This window comes from Oryzias latipes, chromosome 22 (assembly GCF_002234675.1).
Source record: "Oryzias latipes chromosome 22, ASM223467v1".
Lineage (NCBI taxonomy): Eukaryota > Metazoa > Chordata > Actinopteri > Beloniformes > Adrianichthyidae > Oryzias > Oryzias latipes.
The window spans coordinates 2,152,983-2,174,217 of record NC_019880.2 but is presented as its reverse complement, the minus strand read 5'-3'; the positions used below and the strand labels follow the sequence as shown (position 1 = coordinate 2,174,217).

Here is a 21,235-nt window from a genome sequence, read left to right as displayed (position 1 = left end):
TCTTGTTTCTTCACTGTATTGTTTTAAAAGTATTAGTACGAAAGTTAAATATTTACACAGAATAAAATGAACGTTCATTTGAATTATTAGAAGTAAACAGAAGATTTCAAAATAAATTTAGAGGAAAAAGTCAAATAAATACTTTTTAAGCAAAAACGTCAGTTTTTCCAAAATAAAAGTTTGCTAAATTTGAATCTGAGAGCAGAAAGAATAAAAATTGTTTTCATTTGGTCATCTTAGAAGAGTTGTCATTTCATAAACTTTTTAATCTCATTCAACTTTCACTTTTTGTCCTTAATGTCAAGATTTTGTATAAATTTATTTGAGCACCTGAACTTTTCTACAAAAACTCAGAAAATAGTCATAGAAATCCTGCATACGTTTCTGTCCAAATAAAGCAAAATAAATACTAATTTAATACTGGGAGTTTACAAAAACTTTGAGTGGATTTAATGCATTTTTATGAACAAATGCAAGTAGAAACTGTTGGTGGTAAAAATGCTGTTTTCACCTCATTTTGGCTATGGGAAAACAAAAACTAACTTCACTGTCCAACATTGTACTTCAGTCCCAACAGCTATCCCATACCATCATACTTCCACCACCAACAGAGGAACCTTTGGTCCTCAGGTAGAAAGGTTTTCCACAATGTTTCCAATAAGTATTTGCTGCAAAAGCTAAACTTTTTTTTTAAATTATTCCCTGTTCTGAATGAACAAAAAACAAAAACAAAACCTTAAAGAACAAAGTCATTTTTTTACATTCTGGTATTTTACAGAAAAGGTTTTTTAGTTTCAAAGCTTCCAAAAAAACAGAGACAAAAACCATTTCACACTTTTTATTTCTTACAAAATCACAGTTTAATAAATAGTCTGTAAAAATGAGTACAAAAGTGGTTTTTCTTAACATTTCATATATGAATCACTCGTGACTCGTTTCAGGTCAGAGGAGACTTTTTTTTCTTCTGTCAGGAACTTTTACAATCTAGTTTTGCTGAATTAAGGCCTCTTGATTTTGGCATCAGAACAATCCGTCAGTCAAATGTTTTAGTTTTTTTTTGTCTGAATTGGTGGAAAGTTAAAAGCTCCCCTGGTTCCACAAGTTCAGCAAAAGATCCGTTAAATAAAGGACATCTAACAAATAAATAAATAAATAGAAATGGCTCAACGTGCAGGATCCCTTTAGTCCTAGAAATGCTGACGAAATGAAACAACACTGCAACGGCGGAGGATTCCATCAAGGTTGACGTTCTCATGGAGGTTTACAACGACAGTCTGTCTGGAATCCCCCTCTAAGAAGTTCAGCGACGACGAAGAGTGCAATCCCACCTCGTGAAAGACATCTTTACTGCATTTGGTCGACCCCCTCTGCTGCCGGACCTGCAGGACCTGCAGGTCCGGCAACATCAGTAAGCAACTATAAATTACTGCATATCAAAGCTAACTTTGTTCAACACTTAAGGACAAAGCAGTTTAAGAAATTGATCGATTCAGGTCCAAATCTGTTCTGTTTGTTCCTTCAAAGTCGGATTTTTTCATCAAATAAATGTAATTTTATTGAATTTTAAAAATAACAACGAAATTAATTGCGTTTACACCTGCAACTTGGAGTCAGTTTTGTCTCTTTATGTCTCATTTAACATCTAAAAGTCACAAAAAGATCCTTAAAACAAAATCAAATTCCAGGACAAACTGGTTGTAGAAAGGTTGATATTTCATGTTTGACTAACGTTTGACAGTTTTGTCTAATTGACACAAATCCATTAAATGCAAAACAGAAAATCACATAAAATTCATGTTTTTATCAATAGGAGACCAAACTTTATCTTTTGTAGACTTTCCTTCGACTCTTTAGTCTCTTTGTTCACGTTTTGCATATTTTCAGTAGGAAAAAAATGTTTAGTGTCAACTTGGCTATAACTTCCAAACACGCACAGCAAAAACCTAAAATTAAGTCTAAAATGAGCAGATTTTCTTTTAAATAAGGAAAATGGGGGTAAGAATTAGTATTTTAGGATTTCTTTATCTCAAACTAAGAATATTTTGCTTTTGAAAAACTTATTTAAGAATTTTTTTCTTGCAAAACAGAAAATAAAAATGAGGATCAGTTTTTGCTGTTTAGCTGTCAAATCACAGATTATAAGAATTTAAAAACTTAACTAAAGAAGCAATAGTTTTTTGTTTTTTTTAATTACCTGAAGGTTTTTTTAGGCAACTAAGAATCTAATTTAATGTTTAAATGGCGCTTAAGGATGGGGACCCTTACTTGTCTGCCTTAATAAAGATTCATTCAGTCATTCGGGTCTTTAATTTCACTTTGTTTTAACGACTTTGTCCTTTTATTTGTGTGGACCAAGAACAAATTATATCAGCTTTTTGGAAAAGCAAAACACAGAAAGGTGACGATGAAGTGAAGGTCACTGAACTAAACGTGTTAGCTACAGGCTGTCACAGCCAACACGTACATATTGCATGGAGGAAAACAGGTCATACGTGAATATACGTGGAAAAGGTGAGAAAAGTTGTGGTCTTTACCTGAAATTTTCACAGGAATGAACCACGTTAAAACCACGGAAGAAGTACGAATAAACCAAGCAAAGAACACGTAAATCAACGCACAACATGAACCGTGCGGGATTATTGCGCAATTTATATGAAATTAGTGTTTCGTGTGTCAATTTCATAATTTTACCGTGATATGTGCGCCGTATGCGTGATATAAAAGTTATCCATGCGTGGAAAGTCCGTTAGACAAACGTGGAACGGTCGTGGAAAGATACTCAGTTGCATCTCGCAAAAATCGCGCAAAATTGAGATTTAAACAATTATTGTGCATAAGTTACGTAAAATATGCGTAAACTGCGTAAATCTTAAATGTAAAACCGAATTCACGTGCAGACACATCGGCTGAAACCCTCGGCAGACATCTGCGTACATCAACGAACGAAAGAAACACTTATGAATGACGTAGATCACGCACGAATCACCAGAGACCGAAGTTTCGTATGTTGAAAATGTGCAAAATGTACGTAGAGGCTGTGTGGCCGCTTTGCCCGCACTAACGAGACATTTTTGAAGAAAACGTTTTTAAAACCAGTTTAGAGCTGGAATTCCAGCTTTTCTCCTTTATGTAGACTTCCGGTTTGAACTAATTACAGGACATAAAGCTCTACACGTTTTTGTTTTTTACATTTTCCCCCTTTTTTTTAAAAGCCGATTTTCTTGTTTTTGACCATTTTGATCAGGTTGTTGTTTGGGAATCAGAATTCTGTTTTTTGCCGTCAGATCCAACGGGTTTCTCCTCATTCGTGTCAGGAATTCCTCAAGACTTTCTGAGATGATGCTTCGTCGTGTATTTTTAGAACAAACCAATAAAAAGCATAAACGTCTTTAAGCCACGCCCATCTTTTTTCCTCCACTAATCACAAGTCTTTCCAATCATTTTGTGATAAAACAAAAGTGACTCCATGCAGGTTTTTGCTCCAAAAGTTTCGGTCCGACTTTTTCAACGGCAAACACTGAACGTATGTCGACTCCTGGGCCTCACGCTAACATTCATCTCCACGCAGACGTTCACATTTTTCTACTGACTGGTTGGATTGTCACATTAACACGGGATGCTGAGCATAATCATGTATTGCTTTGTTGTGGTGAAACGACGTGACCTAAGCTTCAATGGATGAAGATCTGCTTTTGAGTTTTTTGGTCATAGGCTGAGAAATGACTCAGAGAGGCTGGAGCTCCAGGTTCTGTTGGGGTTTTTGGACAAAAAGTCCCTCTGAAGCCCTTGAAACGGGTTTGAAATGTTATCGTTTAAACTATGAAGGGTTTGACGACAAGTCCTCCAAGAACCCATGGCATTATTGCTTGCATGTTAACACACGACGTTTGAGAGACGCCTCTACGCTCACAAGAAAACAAGATCATGTATCCGTCCGAAAACAGGAAAACAAACACGGAAACACGAGTTTCTCCGGACAGTTTATGCTAAAAAATGTTTGCTGGTGTATTCAGGATGCACAAGTCTCAGATTCTTTGGAGTTTCGTTCACGAAGCCGAGATGACGGAGGGACTTTCTGGTTTCCACGCTCTCCACATCCACGCACGCACACGTGTCGCAGGCATTCGCCAGCGGTCTTGAGCCACGATTGGCATGGATTATCAAAATAAATACCCTGGAAGCTTGGCACTATGCAAAGAAATCCAAAACTTATAAAAAAAATCTTTTAGAAACTATTGAATAATCTCTAGCTGTCACGTTTCTCACTATTAGTGATATAGTGTTTGCTGATGACGGTCACAGCCGCGTCTTAAACCTCCGAAACGGCGAAGCTCCGCCTCCCTTCTTCTCTACATTTGACAGTAAAGCGTCAAATCGTGCCACACCCCCTGATAGCGCCTCTTCATTTGCCCTCAGTCCGCCAAGACCCCGCCTCCCTCGGCTCACAGGCGCCCCCCCAGGATGCTGGGGACAGCCTGGTCCAGCGAGGGACCCGCCGCGGCCCTGGGGGCAGGCGGGCCCTGCAGGCGCTGCAGCTCCAGGATGCTGTCGATGGCACTCTGTAAATGCTCGTTCAACATGCTGTCCTCTTGGAGAGGTGGGGGCAGGGGGCTGAAGCGCCGCTCCGGCCGAGGGGGTGTTTCTGACCGCAAGCATTTCAGTTTGGGGGCGCCGGCATCTCTGGGATCAAGGATGTCCTCTGGTTCTGACACGGATCGGGGACTTGGGGCTTTTGATTTGCAGGCGGGGGCCCTCTGTGAGACAGAAGCCCCGCTCAGAGCTCCGTTGGGCTGCTGAAGAGCGCCGTTGGGGGCTGGACAATTGCGTTCACTCACAGCTCCGCCCCCATTGGTCAGCTGCCCCGCATGGTCCCTCTTGAAGCAGGGGTCACAGGCCGAGTTGTGGACCACCTTACGAGATCCGGACTCCTGCTTGATGGTCAGCCTGAGGGCCCCGCGAGAGCTGGAGCGGTACGTCTTCAGTCCTGGGGGCCGCTCGGAAAGTCGCGTCCAGGATGGTGGCGATAAGGAGCTACCAGAGGATTGTGGGTGGGAGGGGCCAGCACAGCCATGCGGGGACGACACCGCCAAAGCCGCCATGAAGGTTTCTGGAGAGAGAGTTTAGAAAGACACAAGACCACATGTAGGCGGTTTCTCTGATCCGCTGGTTTTGTGAGTTCAGACAAACTAAACGGCTGAAAGCAAAAAAAATCTCCCAGCAGAAATACTTTCTTCATGTCCAGACCATCCACATCTTTGGCTGTGGAACTGCGCCGCGCGAGCGTGACGGCACCCACAGAAAAGGCTATTTCCAACCAAACGAAGTCAATTCAGTCGCCATTTCTTTTAACAATACGGACGCCGCCACGTTGGAGCCAGACGTTGTCAGGAAGCAGTGATTGGCCCGAGTCGGTCTGAGTCAACGTTTCCATGGCAACCACTACAATCAGGGGTTAGGTTGTTGGAAGGGAAGGGAATTTTTTTTTTGAACTAGTCAAAAAATTATCCAAATTCGACACATGCTCCCATCAGACGCACTGCTTACATTGTATGGATCCCTGTTTGAGCTTCACCTGAACTATTGTACTATCATATGGAATAACACATATTCTATATATGCAAGGGAAAGGTACTTCTCTGAAATCATTGGAAGTTGCAGCAGCAACTCTCGTGTCCTCTTCACAACAGTAAACAGTTTAACTAACCCTCCAACCCAGCTACCAATAGAACTGGTTTGCACACCTAAATGTAATGAGTTTGCTGTATTTTTTAATGACAAGGTTCAGGGCATTAAAAAAGCCATCAACTCCACAACACATATAACTATCGAACGGCCACCTACTCACTCTAAGCTGACTCACTTTGTACCTGTAACTGACCAAACTGTCCAAGAGACCATCACCCGTCTGAGCTCGTCTACATGCTGCCTTGATGTGTTACCCACTAGATTTCTAAAGTCTGTCCTGAACAGTGTGTTGCCATCAATTACTCAAATAGTTAACATGTCTCTTCAATCTGGAATATTTCCCGAGGCCTTAAAAACTGCAGTCATTAAACCCCTCCTGAAGAAGAGCGGTCTTGATCCCACTGTACTGAATAATTACAGACCTATCTCTAATCTGCCATTTTTAGGAAAAGTCCTTGAAAAAGTTGTCTACCAACAGCTCACTGATTTTCTCTTATTAAACAATTCATTTGATGTTTTCCAGTCAGGTTTTAGACCCCATCATAGCACAGAAACTGCTCTTATCAAGGTAACCAATGACATCCGCCTGAACACTGATGATGGCAAAGTCTCTGTCTTAATCCTGCTAGACCTGAGTGCTGCCTTTGATACTGTTGATCATGGGATCCTTTTGCACAGACTCCAAGACTGGGTTGGCATCTATGGATCTGCCCTAAGTTGGCTCAAGTCTTATCTGGAAGACAGGAAATATTTTGTTGAAATTGGGAGTTGTGTCTCAGACTACATGGCCTTGACTTGTGGTGTGCCCCAGGGATCGATCCTGGGACCCCTTCTGTTCAACCTCTACATGCTGCCACTAGGGCAGTTAATACGCAGTAATAACATATCTTATCACAACTATGCAGATGATACTCAGATCTATGTGTCACTGACAACAGGTGAATATGGGCCGGTGGATTCACTCAGCCACTGCCTCCAACAGATCAGTGCGTGGATGCAGAACAACTTTCTCCAGCTAAACTCAGACAAGACCGAAGTTATTGTTTTTGGCCCACAGAAACAAAGAGAAAGTGTCAGCAGCTACCTTCATTCTCTGTCTCTAAAACCCTCAAATCAAGTCAGAAATCTAGGGGTAATCATGGACTCTGACCTGAACTTTAACAGCCATATCAAGTCAGTAACATCAGCGGCATTTTACCATCTGAAAAACATTGCCAAAATCAAAAACATAGTGTCAAAGCCAGACCTGGAGATACTTATCCATGCATTTGTCTCCAGTAGGTTAGACTACTGTAACGGCCTGCTCACCGGCCTCTCCAAACGAGCTGTAAAACAGCTTCAGTACATCCAGAATGCTGCTGCTCGAGTCCTGACCAGAACCAGGAAGTATGATCACATTAGTCCTGTGCTCAGGTCTCTGCACTGGCTCCCTGTACCTCAAAGAATAGACTTCAAAGCAGCTCTGCTTGTGTACAAGTCTCTCCATGGCCGAGCACCAAAGTACATCTCTGACATGTTAGTGCCATATGAACCATCTCGTACTCTGAGGACCTCAGGCGCCGGCCTCCTGTTGATACCCAGAGTCAGAACTAAACAAGGGGAATCAGCGTTTCAATATACACTGCAAAACTTCAGACTACACAAAAGAAAGCCAATGGAGCAACAAGCTGGTCCACGCCAAATTCTCCAACAGATCTTCTCTTCCACAGATACAGCCTCCTTAAGATACCAGAACTCAATACATATCATAACGTATGCGCAATCCACAGTGTTGTGGATTTAAACAGTCGTCTGTCTGACCTCATGCCACTTTTTTCACCCTCTCATCACCATGGGAACCAGGGGAAAGCATATGCTGAAAGGGAAAAATGTCTTTTCTGTCTGCACAAGAGGTGCACAAATTTGGAATATTTTGGACAATGATGTCAAACAGTCTGCTAATATATATATATATATATATATATATATATATATATATATATATATATATATATATATATATATATATATATATATATATATATATATATATATATATATATCTTCTTTCTCTTTCGGCTTTTCCCGTCAGGGGTCGCCACAGCGAATCATCCTTTTCCACCTCACTCTATCATGAACATCTTCTACCCTAACATTAGCCAACTTCATGTCCTCTGTTAAGACATCCATGTATCTCCTCTTTGGCCGTCCTCTTGCCCTCGGGCCAGGCAGTTCCATCTCCAACATCCTTCTACCAATATATCCACTATCCCTCCTCTGAACATGTCCAAACCATCTCAGTCTGGCTTTTCTGACTTTGTCGCTAACACAGGCAACATGAGCCGTCCCTCTGATGTACTCGTTCCTTATCCTGTCTAACCTGGTCACTCCTAAGGAGAACCTCCACATCTTCATCTCCGCTACCTCCATCTCAGCCTCTTGTCTCTGTCTCACTGCTACCGTCTCTAACCCATAGAGCAGAGCTGGTCTCACCACTGTCTTGTACACCTTTACTTTGAGTCTTGCTGGCACTCTTCTGTCACACAACACTCCTGACACTTTCCTCCACCCGCTCCAACCTGCCTGCACTCGCCTCTTCACCTCTTTTCCACACTCCCCATCACACTGAACTGTTGACCCCAAGTACTTAAACTCCTGACCCTTCTCCACCTCAGCCCCCTGTAACCTAACGCTTCTACCTTGATCCCTCTCGTTCAGACACATGTATTCTGTCTTACTACGACTGACCTTCATGCCTCTTCTTTCCAGAGCAAACCTCCACCTCTCTAGCTGTTCCTCCACCTGCTCTCTACTCTCACTGCAGATTACAATGTCATCCGCAAACATCATTGTCCAGGGAGAGTCCTGTCTTACCTCGTCTGTCAGCCTGTCCATCAGTATAGCAAACAAAAAAGGACTCAAAGCTGATCCTTGGTGTAGTCCCACCTCCACCTTGAACTCCTCTGTCTGACCTACAGCACATCTTACCACCGTCATACTTCTCTCATACATGTCCTGAACTACTCTGACATACTTCTCTGCCACTCCAGACGACCTCATACAGTACCACAGCTCCTCCCTCGGCACCCTGTCATACGCCTTCTCTAAATCTACGAACACACAATGCAGCTCCTTCTGACCTTCTCTGTACTTTTCCATCAACATTCTCAAAGCAAAAATGGCATCAGTGGTGCTCTTACGGGGCATGAAACCATAATGCTGCTCACAGATCTCCACCTTCTTCCTAAGCCTGGCTTCCACTACTCTTTCCCACAGCTTCATTGTGTGGCTCATCAACTTTATTCCTCTATAGTTGCTGCAGTTCTGCGTGTCACCCTTGTTCTTAAAGATCGGAACCAGAACGCTTCTCCTCCATTCCTCAGGCATCTTCTCACTCTCTAAAATCCTATTGAACAACCTTGTTAGAAATTCCACTGCTGTCTCTCCTAAGCACTTCCATACCTCCACAGGTAGGTCATCAGGACCAACGGCCTTTCCGCTCTTCATCCTTTTCAGAGCCTTCCTAACCTCATCCTTTCCAATCTCTGCTACTTCCTGCTCCACAACAACCACATCTTCCTCCCTTCTTTCCCTGTCATTTTCCACGTTCATCAGCTCCTCAAAATACTCCTTCCATCTTTTCTGTACACTCTCCTGGGTTGTTAGCACCTTTCCATCTCTGTCCTTAATCACCCTTATCTGTTGCACGTCCTTCCCATCTCTGTCTCTCTGTCTGGCTAGCCTGTACAAGTCCTTTTCTCCTTCCTTTGTGTCTAACCTGTCATATAGCTCATCGTAAGCTTTCTGTTTGGCCTTTGCCACCTCTCTCTTCACTCTACGCTGCGCTTCCTTGTACTCCTGTCTACCTTCCTCAGTCCTTTCTACATCCCACTTCTTTTTAGCCAACCTCTTCCTCTGGACGCATTCCTGTACTTCCTCATTCCACCACCAAGTCTCTTTACCGTCTTTCCTCTTTCCAGATGACACACCTAGCACCTTCCTACCTGTTTCCCTGATAATCTCTGCTGTAGTTTCCCAGTCATCTGGAAGCTCATCCTGACCACCCAGGACCTGTCTCAACTTCTGCCTAAATTCCTCACAAGTTTCTTCATTCTGTAGCTTCCACCACTTGGTCTTCTTTTCTGTTTTCCCTCTCTTCTTCTTCCTGACCTCCAGAGTCATCTTACACACATCCATGCGGTGCTGTCTGGCTACACTCTCTCCTACCACCACTTTGCAGTCATTAAACTCTCTCAAATGACCTCGTCTACATAGGATGTAGTCCACCTGAGTACTCCCACCTCCACTTCTGTATGTCACTCTATGTTCCTCTCTCTTCTTGAAGTAAGTGTTGACTACAGCCATTTCCATCCTCTTTGCAAAGTCCACCACCATCTGTCCCTCCAGATTCCTTTCCTTCACACCAAACCTGCCCATCACCTCCTCATCACCTCTGTTGCCCTCACCAACATGCCCATTAAAGTCTGCTCCAATAACAACTCTCTCTCCTCTGGGAAAACTCTCTATGACCTCATCCAACTCACTCCAGAATCTCTCCTTCACTTCTAACTCACAGCCAACCTGTGGCGCATACCCACTGACTACATTCACCATCACCCCTTCAATTTCTAACTTTAGGCTCATCATCCTGTCTGAGACTCTTTTCACCTCTAGAACACTGTTTACAAACTCCCCCTTCAGAATCACACCTACCCCGTTTCTCTTCCTATCAACACCATGATAGAACAGTTTGTATCCTCCTCCAATACTACGTGCCTTGCTGCCCTTCCACCTTGTCTCCTGCACACACAGTCCATCTACCTTCCTTCTCTCCATCATGTCTGCCAGCTCTCTGCCTTTCCCTGTCATTGTGCCAACGTTAAGAGTCCCTATTCTCAAACCTATATTCCTGCCTTTTCCCTTCTCTCTCTGGCCACGGACCCTTCTGCCTCCCCTCTTTCTTCGACCAACAGTAGTCAAATTTCCACCGACACCCTGTAGGTTAACAGCATCGGTGGCGGTCGTTGTTAACCCGGGCCTCGACCGATCCGGTATGTCTAAAGTGTTGTGGATGATTCGCATGGTTATTTTGGCAATTTTTACGCCGGATGCCCTTCCTGCCGCAACCCTCTCTATTTATCCGGGCTTGGGACTAGCACAGAGGCAACTGGCTTGCAACCCCTGTGGCTAGATTATATATATATATATATATATATACTAAAGGGAAACTGAAATTGCAATTATTGTCAACTTATTGTACATAATGTTGCTGCGGCCGAAACCACTTATTGCCGTGTCTGTTGTTTCTCCGTTTGTGCGTTGTTTACGTTTATTGACTTATTCACTAACCCTTTACGCTAATATTATCATCAAATTCTTATATTATCATTTTATTTATTTATTTATTTATTATCATATTTTTCATTCTTTTATGCTTGGCTAAAATGTTGGACCCCTGATAAGAGGCGCCTGCTTCGGGGGTGGGGGGGTGGGGGTGGGGGGGTCATTTCTTCCAGGTTTGTATTGGGAGGGGATTTTGTTGTTTGTGGAAAAATAAAACTAAAACTAAAGGCCACACCCCCTACCACTTGAAAGTGGGCTACAAAACAATGACTGACAATTGGCACAGCAGACTCCACCTACTTTTATTGAGGCATCTTGATTGGTCAATTTATAACTTGAATAACTTGAACAACAGAAAAAATTAAGTATCTTAAATAAAGTTATCAGAGCAAAAATGGTTCTTCTAACCAATAGAATAACTGAGGAACAGCTGTTTATTCCTTTGTAGAAATCGATGGGATTTTGATTTCTTGGAGCCAGCTGCTACTTCCTGTCTGGAACGCCGGGAGGGCGGAGTCCCTCAGACGGGATCGCGACTGAATTGACTTAATTTGGTTGGAGCCAGAAGGAAACCCTTTTCTCTGGATGAAGTCACACTCCGTCCAGTTCTCTTTTACAGTCCATGATTTAAACACATGATCACTACTTTTTTTTTTGTGGCAAATATGACGTCTCCCATTTGCCGAAGTAAAAAACTCATTTTACTTCGGCAAATTTTACTATTTTATGAATCCACTGTGTTCTGATGAAGAAAATTTACACTGTTTCTTTTCAAATGACGAGTCGTTTATTATTAATGCATTGTGGTCTATTTTCGCCAATCTAGTGAGCATTGATGCACACTCGTTTTTCGCAGTGACTTCTGGGAAAATTCTAGGGAACTAGACTTTCAAATTGAAGATTTGGACACCCTGAAGAATGGCAAACAGCCCGTATAGTGCACTACCTGGGGAGTGTTGAGAAAATTCAGACACAACGTTACTCTGAACTTCCTCGCCCCCCTTTTTATCATTACCTTTGTGCCATTTGCTAATATGAAGGAGCTCTATTTGGTTGCTGACCTGGATCTCGGCGAGCTCGCCGTCTGTCTTCGGCCAAAGAGAACCGCTCGGCCTGCAGGAAGAGACGCTCGAGCATCACCATCTCCGCTGATGGACTCTCCTGCTGTGGAAACAACACGACATCCCTTCAGACCAGGCCAGAGGAGATGAAGGTGACAAACATCTGGATCCGTAAGCTGCGTTCTACCTGGGTCTCCTTCACCAACAGCTGCCTGTATTTGTTGACCATGTCTTTGGTGCGCTTCAGCAGGAAATAGGACATGGAGTCAAACTCTTGGTCCACTGTTGGAGGAAAAAAATATCAGACTTATGTGGACATCACTGATTTCAGTTTTACTGATGGTTTTCAGGTCCAGCTGTTCTCCTACCAAATCAGTTTCTATAAAAATATGCACCAATTATTAGGAATAGGAGAGAAATGGGGGACAACCTTTTGAAGGTTGACTGTGTGAATCCCATCCATAACTTAGCCAAAGTTTAACCTGGAGTTTGTACAAAAATGCCAATTCGAAGCAGTTCCAATCCCTGTTTTTAGCTTCTATGTGCATTTCTTTTCAACTTAGTCGGAAATGCTTCCAAATAAACGCATTTGTTCATTTGGTACATGAGGCTTCTAGAATCTGAGAAGCAGTTCCAAAGCTTTGAAGACCTAAAATGAAGTCTTCTTGAGTGGGCAGGTGACCGGCACTCGTGTGATACGGCAGCAGATGTCGAACTGCGTCCTTCAGGGAGGCGAAGGCTGGACGAGTGGGGGGGTTCTGCACAGCTCGGTGGTCCGAGATCAGCTGCTGCTGGAACCTGAAGAACACAATACAGACAAACTCTTATTTAAAACCAATACACGGCACTTTCAAAGACAGAAAAAGAAGTCGTCAGACATTAGAACTGAGACTTCTGACATTAAGTTCATATATTTTTGCTATAAAAGATTGAGATTTATGGAAGCTCACTATTTCAGTTGAAAAAGCAAAATGAAACTTTTAAGCAACAGAAGAGTTCTAAAAAAAATGTAGAAAGAAAGAGAAAAGCAGCGGCTTTTGGGGGTGGAGTCAGAAGCAAAGCTCCACCCCCTAAGAACTAGCTTCCATAAAGAAAGTTGTTCACACGTGGCTAAAAGTGAGCAGTTCTCTGGTTCTGTGGGCAAGTTTTGATAAAACCACATCAGAGACCAATCAATTAAAAACCACAACGTTTTTCTCAAGGTGGGATGAAAAATATCTGAATTTGTTTTAATCTTTTTTTTTCTGTCCATAACATTATCCTACCAGGAAAGAATTCTTCCCAATGATAACCATCTGATTTTGATGTTTTAATTGTTGACTTCAGGGTTTTAGATTTCCGTCTGTCAAAGTTTCAATTTTAACTTCAACGTTTTGCTTAGTTGTTTTGGCGTGTGACCATCTACGTAAACCCTATTTTCTGAGTTTTGTTTACTTGTTGAATGTGTTTTTTGTGTGTAAAAATAATAATTTAATTAAATTAAATCATGAAATGGAGTAAATGGCGGTGTTCTCCAGGGCCCTGTTCTTGGTACAAATCGTGTTTTTTATTAAGTAACATGATCAACTGTTGTTTTGCTGATAATGATGAAGGTTTTGATCCACTCCAGAGGTTCATGCTCAGAATGTTGGACATTCATTTATTTCTGCCACGTCTAATAGAAAATGAACTTTCTCTTTGCTCGTTTTGATGTTTTCCTTTTGTGCAGGCCTTTTGCTTAATGAATGAGCAGATGGTTCACGGTGGTTTCAGCGGGGTGGCGGTCTTACCGGTGCCGGCGCATTGCTGGTGTGAGCTTCTCCTCCTTTTGTGGCTCCATTTGATCCCCCAGCTGATCACAGACAAGGACTGTTTAGTTTTTAGTTTATAATATTTAACAAATAATCAGTTCCAAGAACATGAAAAATGTTCTTGCAGGCGGCTGGTGGTTCACCTTGGTGATGGTCTGAACGGGGGCGGCGTCCACAGGAGCCCCCTGAGCGGGGACCTCCTGGGCTGAAGGAGAAGGTGGATCAACAGTGAAGGGTTCACTCTCCACGACCAAGGCAGCTGTGGGCTCTGATGAAGACAGGGTAAAAATGAGGAGGAAGGCACGATGACGGAGCTTTGGTTGAGAGGAGCTGAACTCACTGTTGTGCTGCGGGACAGCAGACTCGTCTCCACCTTTGAAGAGGACAGCAGGTGCGGGCGCCGGCTGCTGCTGAGGCACCGAGACGCTGGGGGCGGAACTATGGCTCGAGGACATAGGTTGAGACGGAGACGGCTGGGCTTGGGGCGGAGGCTGGGAAACAGCCGGCCCACTTTGCTGCTGGTTCTGAGGAATTAGGGATTGGGATGCTGGATGTCGGTGAGAAACCAGGAACTGGTCCTGTGGTTCAGCGCCAGATTGAGGAGCTGAACTTTCTGGTCCAAGCTGGGCGATCGGAGGCTGGGCGGCTGGAGAGAAGACTTCTGCAGCTGGTTTCCCAGAGTCCTGGTCCTGCGTGGGGGAGCAGTTGAGCGGCAGGTCCTCTGGCTCTGACGGAAGGGGGGAAACGTCACTGTGGTCCTGAGCGGACGCTGGGCGGCTCAGAGGCGTGGCCTTTTTGCTGCTGATGATGGCGGAGGCCAGCGGCTCCATCGGCACCACTGGCAACGCCCCGACCAGTGAGTCCGGCTGGATGGGAGAACCGAAGACAACAGAAGAGTTCAACCTCTCAAGTTAGGAAGATGTTCAGAAGATTCCAGAAGCTTTTACCTCTTGCAGATGCTGCACAAAGGCCTGGTTCTGGTTCAAGGCTGATTCTTCTGCTGGAGGCATCAAGAGTTTGGGCACATCTAGAGGAGGCTCAGGAGGGGGCTGTAGGACCGTCACTACCGGAGAGGGTGAGGACTGCAGTCCCGCAGAGGGGTTCTGCACGGACACGTGCTGGGCCACGGGTCCAAAGGGCTGCAAAGGAGAGGGAAAGAGCAACAGAAGAAAAATGAGGGCTCACGACTGTGAGAGCAGCATGCCGCCTTCCCCTCAGCCAGAGAAGAAATGAAGCCTGGAGGTGACAGATTTGTTGCATTGCTGCTGAGGAAAACACTCATTATCACTTGTCGTGCTCAGTTGTGCTTGGAAAAGTTCCAACCCACTGAGCGGTGGTGGATTCATATCAAACAAAATCAACACAACCAAATGAGAACTTTTTAATGGATTTTTCAATTGAGTGGATGAAAAGAAAATGATGGAATCACGAAGCTCTGCTTTTGCTGACAGCTTGAGATCTTTGAGGTGTCGACTTCACTAATGGAAAACAATTTTCTTCATCAATCAGGCCGCACTCTTCCTGGATAGCAGCTGACAGGTCAGGACAGTCTTGTAATGGGACCATTGTTCCCCATTTCCACCATAAATGTTTAATGAGGTTGACGTCAGACTTTGATTTTAAATCTTTTCTTTTTTTTTTCTGAACGCTTTTTGTCCTGAGGACAGATGCGCCTCTGTCCAGACAACTGTTGACATCGGCAAACCCGTTTTCCTTGAATTGTTTTGAAAGAAAAGTCCAAAGATTCTGCTGCTTTTACAGTAAATATGAATTACTTTTAATTTCCCTTTTTTTCTTTGCCAGAAATTGAACCCCTCTTCATCTTTTTCTTTGCTAATCAGAAAATGGTATAGTCCTGATTGGCTTGTATGGATCTAAATTTGGAACCCCAACATCCCAGGTTGGGTTTCCGCTCCCCGCCCTCATGGGTGCTGAAGTGTCTTTGGCCAAAACCCCGAACCCCTCTGCCACCATTATGTATTAATGTGCAGAAATGGCACTTTGTGTCTTAAATAAGGTAGAAAAGCACGATATTATTCTATGCAACTTATCAAAAAAAACTAAATTCTTGTTTTTTGGTTCAATCTTTCGTGGTCAGAACCAACTTAGTTTTTTCTGATGTTAAATTTTCCAACTTTACCAACAATTTTCCAACCTGGTTCAAACATTGTTTGCCATCGGTGGGTAGTGATTGGTCCCAGTCGGTCTGAGTCAACGTTTCTATGGCAACCACTCTCACCAATCAGGAGGGAGAATGTTGGAAGACCACACCCCTGCCCATTGAAATTGGGCTACGCAAAAAGATCTGTCAATCAAAGGTTTTGAATGTTGGAAGAGAGGGCTCAGCAGGCTCCACCTACTTTTTATTGAGGCATCTGATTGGCCAGTTTGTAAGTTGTACTACTTGAACTGCAGAAAAAATATCATCAATAAAACGAAGAATTATTAGGAACATGTTAGAAAAAAGGTATCAGATCCAGAATGGTTCTTCTGACCAATAGAATGACTGAGTAACAGCTTTTTATTTTTCTATAGACATCTATGGGATTTTGGCTACATGGAGCCAGCAAGTATTTCCTGTTTGGAACACCAGGGGGGAGAAGTCACACGGTCCAGTTCTCACATACAGAGCTCTGATTGACAGATTTTTCAGCTCAGACTTTTTTCTTCAGAAGGGAAGCGGCGGCGTGGACGTGTTTCCCCGCCTCCTGGTTTCTACCTGTAGCACCAACCGCTGGCGTACCCAGAGGTGCTCACCTGTCGCAGCGGCTGGAAGGCCTCGTCTGCACCGCTCCGCTCTTCTGGACCGGCCCGTTCAGGCAGCAGAACCACAGACCCCTGCTGCAGACGTAACTGTCCGTCTGCCCCTCCAGGCTGAGGAGCGGGGGCCTGCGCTGCAAAAGGTAACCCTTGATAAAGGGAGGGGCCATTGAGGATGGAGATGGAGGTGAGATCGGAGGGAAGCACCCCCGAACTGTTGATCAGGGTAATGTGGTTTCCCAGAGCAGGACTGTGGAGCAGGGTGGCTCGCTGCCCCACCCCTCCTGGGGTGTACGTTCCAGTCAGCTGCGCCGGCATCTGGAAGACGGCGGCGGGGGCCGACTGCAGCTGCAGGGCCCCTGACAGCACGGTGGCCTGGCGGAGCGCCAGCTGCCCGGTGGGGGTGGTGAAGACCGGACCAAAGTTCAGCTGTCTCTGGGGGACGGCCAGGATCTGAGAGCCGTCTACTAGCTGGCCAGCAGAGGGCGCCACGCTGTGAAAGGACGGGCCCTGCTGACTTGGGGTCAGAAGGGGTTGGGCTGCCCCGGCCGGCTGGGAGATCGTCACGGGGGACTGACCCGGAAGAAGGAACTGGTTTTGGCCTTGGAAGAGTCCTTGAGGCTGAAGCACAAAGGAGCCGCCCTGGTTGACCAGCTGCAGGCTGACGGGTTTGGGGAGGTGCTGGGCCGTCTGTGGCGCCGCCGCCACTGCTGCCTTTTGGCCCGGGGCCTGGGACAGTAAAATATTTGGTGAGGCAGTTCCAGGGACAAAATTTAAAGCAGGAATGGCTTTCTGGCCTGAAGGCTTGGGGCTGATCTGAACCAGCCTGGGCTGGATGCTGATGGGCAGCTTGGGTTGGATGGGGAGAGGGGCCCGCTGCAGGACGATGCCTGGCGCTGTGGGGGCTGTCGCCCTCACTGCCGGGGTGATGAGGGGGCGGCCGGTGACACTGGGCACGGGCTTGTGGATGATCATGCTGGACCCCTGAGCCGGACTCAAGGAGAAGGAAGCCTCCGGGGCTCCGGTGGGGAAGACATTTCCCGGCAGCAGGCCCATCAGCTGGGGAGGGGCGGCAGGTTTTAGCGAGGGACAGCCGGGCCCGACGGCCAGCAGGGAGGGCTGGGGGGGCTCCACGGCTGTTTGGGTGTCTCTGGGCAGCGCCGAGGTGACAGGCAGGGTCAGGGGTTTGGGTACGAAGGGGACAGCGGGGGGAGAGAGGAGAGGCGTGGGGGAGTACAGCGACAGACCGTCCCCTGGGGGTGCCAGACCGGCCTCCAGAGCCATGGTCTGCTCCGTGATCTCAGCCTCCTGCAGACTCTGCTGGAGGATATCACAGGCCTCCTGCGCCTCCTCCACCTCCCCGTCCTTCCCCTCGACAGGCGGCCCGACCTGCGCTCCATGCGGCTCCTCTTCAGCCTCCGGAGAGGACAGGAGGGCCTCCTCCAGGAAGGACAGATCCACACAGCCGGCGGGAGGTGTGCCGGGGGAATCCCCGCCATCTCCCAGGAGAGATACGGGGCTCTGCGGGGGGAGCACAGAGGGAGAGACGACAGAGGGAGGAGGCCGTGGGAGAAGAGTTTGATTAGTGAGCTAACAGGAAGTTGTTTGAGGCACAGCAGGAGAGAAAAACATCCTCGTCCCGGGGGTTATTGTGACGCTGCTGGCTGTGGATCCAGACACTCACCGGGGCATCTGTGAAGATGGAGGGCTCCCCAGAGGCGGAGTTAATGAGCAGGTCCTCTGCCTGCAGCTGGTGGGAGGAAATCAGTGGGTTTTAGGCTCATGAAATGCAGAGTCACACAGCATCAGCCCTCCGTCGTGTCTCTAAGAGCGCGAGCCCAGACTTGTTTCTTTTAACAAGCGACCCTTTTTCATGTTCTTGCGCAGTGAAAGACTTGTGTTACCTCATTGGTCCCATGAAGGAAGTCATTTAGAGCCTGGGGGTCACTAAAGAACACACAAAACAAAATGAATTACATCTCTGAAAGTGGCATGCAGCATCAGGACCTGCAGCCTGCAGGGTTTCACAGCAGGATGTCCTGAAACTCCTGGACCAAGGTGGGGATTTCTGCAAAAGTCTGCGATTTTCCATCAGTTGGACCAAACTGGGCCGCCAAACATCTATTTCAGTTTTGGTAAAAGTTAAAGAACAAAATCAGAGAACATTCAAGCCAGAAAGTCTCCAACACAAACTTTAATGGATGAATTCATCCAATCAGGTAAATCTAGGGGACATCGGCGTAACTGATTTACCCATAATTCCCAACAACACTGTCACAAGGCATAACTATTTGACATAGTTATGTAGATAAGTTAATAAAAATCAATTTTGCACAAAAAAATTATAAAAAAGTGATAATTTAATAAGCAATCCAAAACTGAAAAAGTCCATGCAAATAAAGCCAAGATGTTTCACAGTCAAATGAAGATTATCGTTGCCAGAATAACACTCATGTTCATAATTTCAAAATAAATGGACCCAACTGGCACACAGTTAGAAGGAAGTTGTTTCAAAATAAAAGCACTTCACACTTGATACTGGTCAGATCTTCTGAGTGCACCCAGCAACACCACAATGAATTGTTTTTTTATTTAAATAAAATAAAGGATGATAGTTTTAGGTTAACAAATATTACAAAAAATAATAAAATGAGTTTACTTTTTCAAATAAATGACATAAGATAATAAACCCACGTGGTTTATTAATCATCTTCTTGTGTTTTTTAAAATGAAATATAGTTTAAAGTACTAATAAATAGGACTTTTGTTGCATTTTTATTCCGATAAAAGTGAAACTCACCACAAAACATCAAGTAGACAAGTCCCATCTTCATCCTCCATGTCAGCTGAGAGGAAGAGCAGGAAACTGTTTAGACTCTTTCACATCCAAATGATTTGCTTACATATGAACAAAAGTGTTTACATCAGCTGATGGGGGCTTAGTGTTTGTTTAGCAGTGAATGAGTTTTCAGCTGATTCAGAACATTTCTGAGGGGAAAAACCAAGAAAATCTTACACCATCGTGTGCTGAAAGATGACTTTTTCCCTCCTTTTTCAAAAGTGACAGTTTGGGAAAAGGTTCAAATCTCTCAGAGAAAATCTAGAGTCCATATTGATCTCAGAATGAAATCAGTCGGGTCAGTTACCGTGACGACAGGCGTCCCTCATCCAACGGTTAAAGGCTGCACGATGGAGAAATGATGCTCACAAATCATTTAGCGTACGTCCAACTCGAGTCACGAGGAGAGAAGTCGAGTCCGATTACAGATTTAAGATGTTGCTGAAACATAAGCTTGTAAAAGGAACGCAACCTGACTTTTGTTTAGCTGAACAGAGATGAAATTTCTTTATGATGAACAATTATTTTGCATTCAAACAGGCTGGATTAATTCCTGAATGAGACATTTTTGCAGGTGATTTAAAAAAAATAATTATATTTTACCAAAACATGTAAAAGTTCACGGTTCAGACGTCGTCATTCACCACTAAGTGGAACAAAATTAGTTTCTCTGGTCCGGGGGGCCAAATAAAGAACATGAAGTGTAAAAACACAATGAACAATTAAACCAAAATACAAATTAAAAATGGAACATGAAAAAAAAATGTAAATACTGTTTATTTAGTGTTTAATATTAGAGAATGTTTAATAATTGACAGGGATATTGTGAAAAGCATTGCTGCCGATGCACCAGAATCAGCTGTTTCGGCAGTTGGTGACGTGGATCAAGTGTTTTTGATTCTGCAGAATCTCAAATCAGCTGATCCGTGTCATCAGGTGAGGTATGGAGGTGTGTGTGTGGGGGGGGGGATCAAGGGGGGAGACACCAGGTTTCCCTAAAACCATCTATTGAACCCAGGATTGCCAAACCTTTGTCCTCTGTCTCCACCATCCTTCCCAGCTCTTCTTCCTGCTGATCACCTGGATCAGGTGCGTTCAGGTGCTCAGCAGAACTCGGAAGCAGACCTGTTGGTGTCTCCAAGCTCAGACTTCAAACCTCGGGTCCACCTGAAAACCTTCATGAGTCTGAGCGCGCGTGAGACCCGAAGGTCCAGGTGTGTGTTTGTGTCATGGCTTACATCATGAGAGGTGGGCCCCATACAGAGAGGTCGAGCTGGGTGCTGCTGGGGGCCTCATGGGAAGCTGCGGCCGGGCCTCGGCGCGTGAAGGCGGCTGGGTTCCGGACCACGCTGGCGGGACGGGGACGGGGACTCTGGGCGCTGCCGGGGCATCGCTGCGCAGATGGGGAGGCTGGTTGGGAGAGGGGACACAAGCACGCGCCGTGGGGTCAGTCCGGGTGAGCGGCGCGTCCCGCCGGGCGGCGGATCGATGAGCGTCAGTTTGTGCGGGCAGACACCTGCGCCGAGCGCGGCGGCATCGATCCCGCGGAGCGCCGGCAGCTATTGTTGTCAGCTGTAAACACACGGCTCCCGCCGCGCCTCGTGGCAAAGAAAATAAAATAAATAAACAACAACACACCCACGAGCTCCGTGTCAAAGTCAAACGGCGCAGAAACACGCACCCGCGCCTTCCGGGCTCCGCTCGCGTATTTTGTTTACAAGGGCGCCGCGTGAGCAGCCTCCAGCACATCTATATCCCCGCGGTAACCGGGAGGACCG

At 45.4% G+C, this 21,235-nt stretch overlaps 1 protein-coding gene across 1 annotated transcript; it reads right to left on the bottom strand.

Annotated features, from left to right (window-relative positions):
• Positions 1–823: 823 nt before the first annotated feature.
• Positions 824–20,797, bottom strand: LOC105357519 (BRD4-interacting chromatin-remodeling complex-associated protein). Its single transcript, XM_023951623.1, has 13 exons — positions 20,696–20,797; positions 19,419–19,464; positions 18,523–18,565; positions 18,303–18,368; positions 16,616–18,139; positions 14,806–14,997; positions 14,199–14,724; positions 14,002–14,126; positions 13,838–13,899; positions 12,718–12,866; positions 12,256–12,350; positions 12,069–12,171; positions 824–5,107 (listed from the first exon to the last, which is right to left on the bottom strand). The coding sequence occupies exons 2-13, from the start codon at positions 19,457–19,459 to the stop codon at positions 4,443–4,445; spliced, it is 3,591 nt and encodes a 1,196-aa protein (XP_023807391.1). The 5' UTR covers positions 19,460–19,464; positions 20,696–20,797; the 3' UTR covers positions 824–4,442.
• Positions 20,798–21,235: the final 438 nt, after the last annotated feature.

Coding starts and splice junctions, on each gene's coding strand:
- LOC105357519 (XM_023951623.1), bottom strand. CDS start 19,459: ATGGAGGATGAAGATGGGACTTGTCTACTTGATGTTTTGTG. Junction 12,351..12,717: donor TCAAGAAGACTTCATTTTAG/GTCTTCAAAGCT, acceptor TTCCTCCAACAG/TGGACCAAGAGTTTGACTCC. Junction 12,172..12,255: donor TGTTGGTGAAGGAGACCCAG/GTAGAACGCAGC, acceptor TTGTTTCCACAG/CAGGAGAGTCCATCAGCGGA.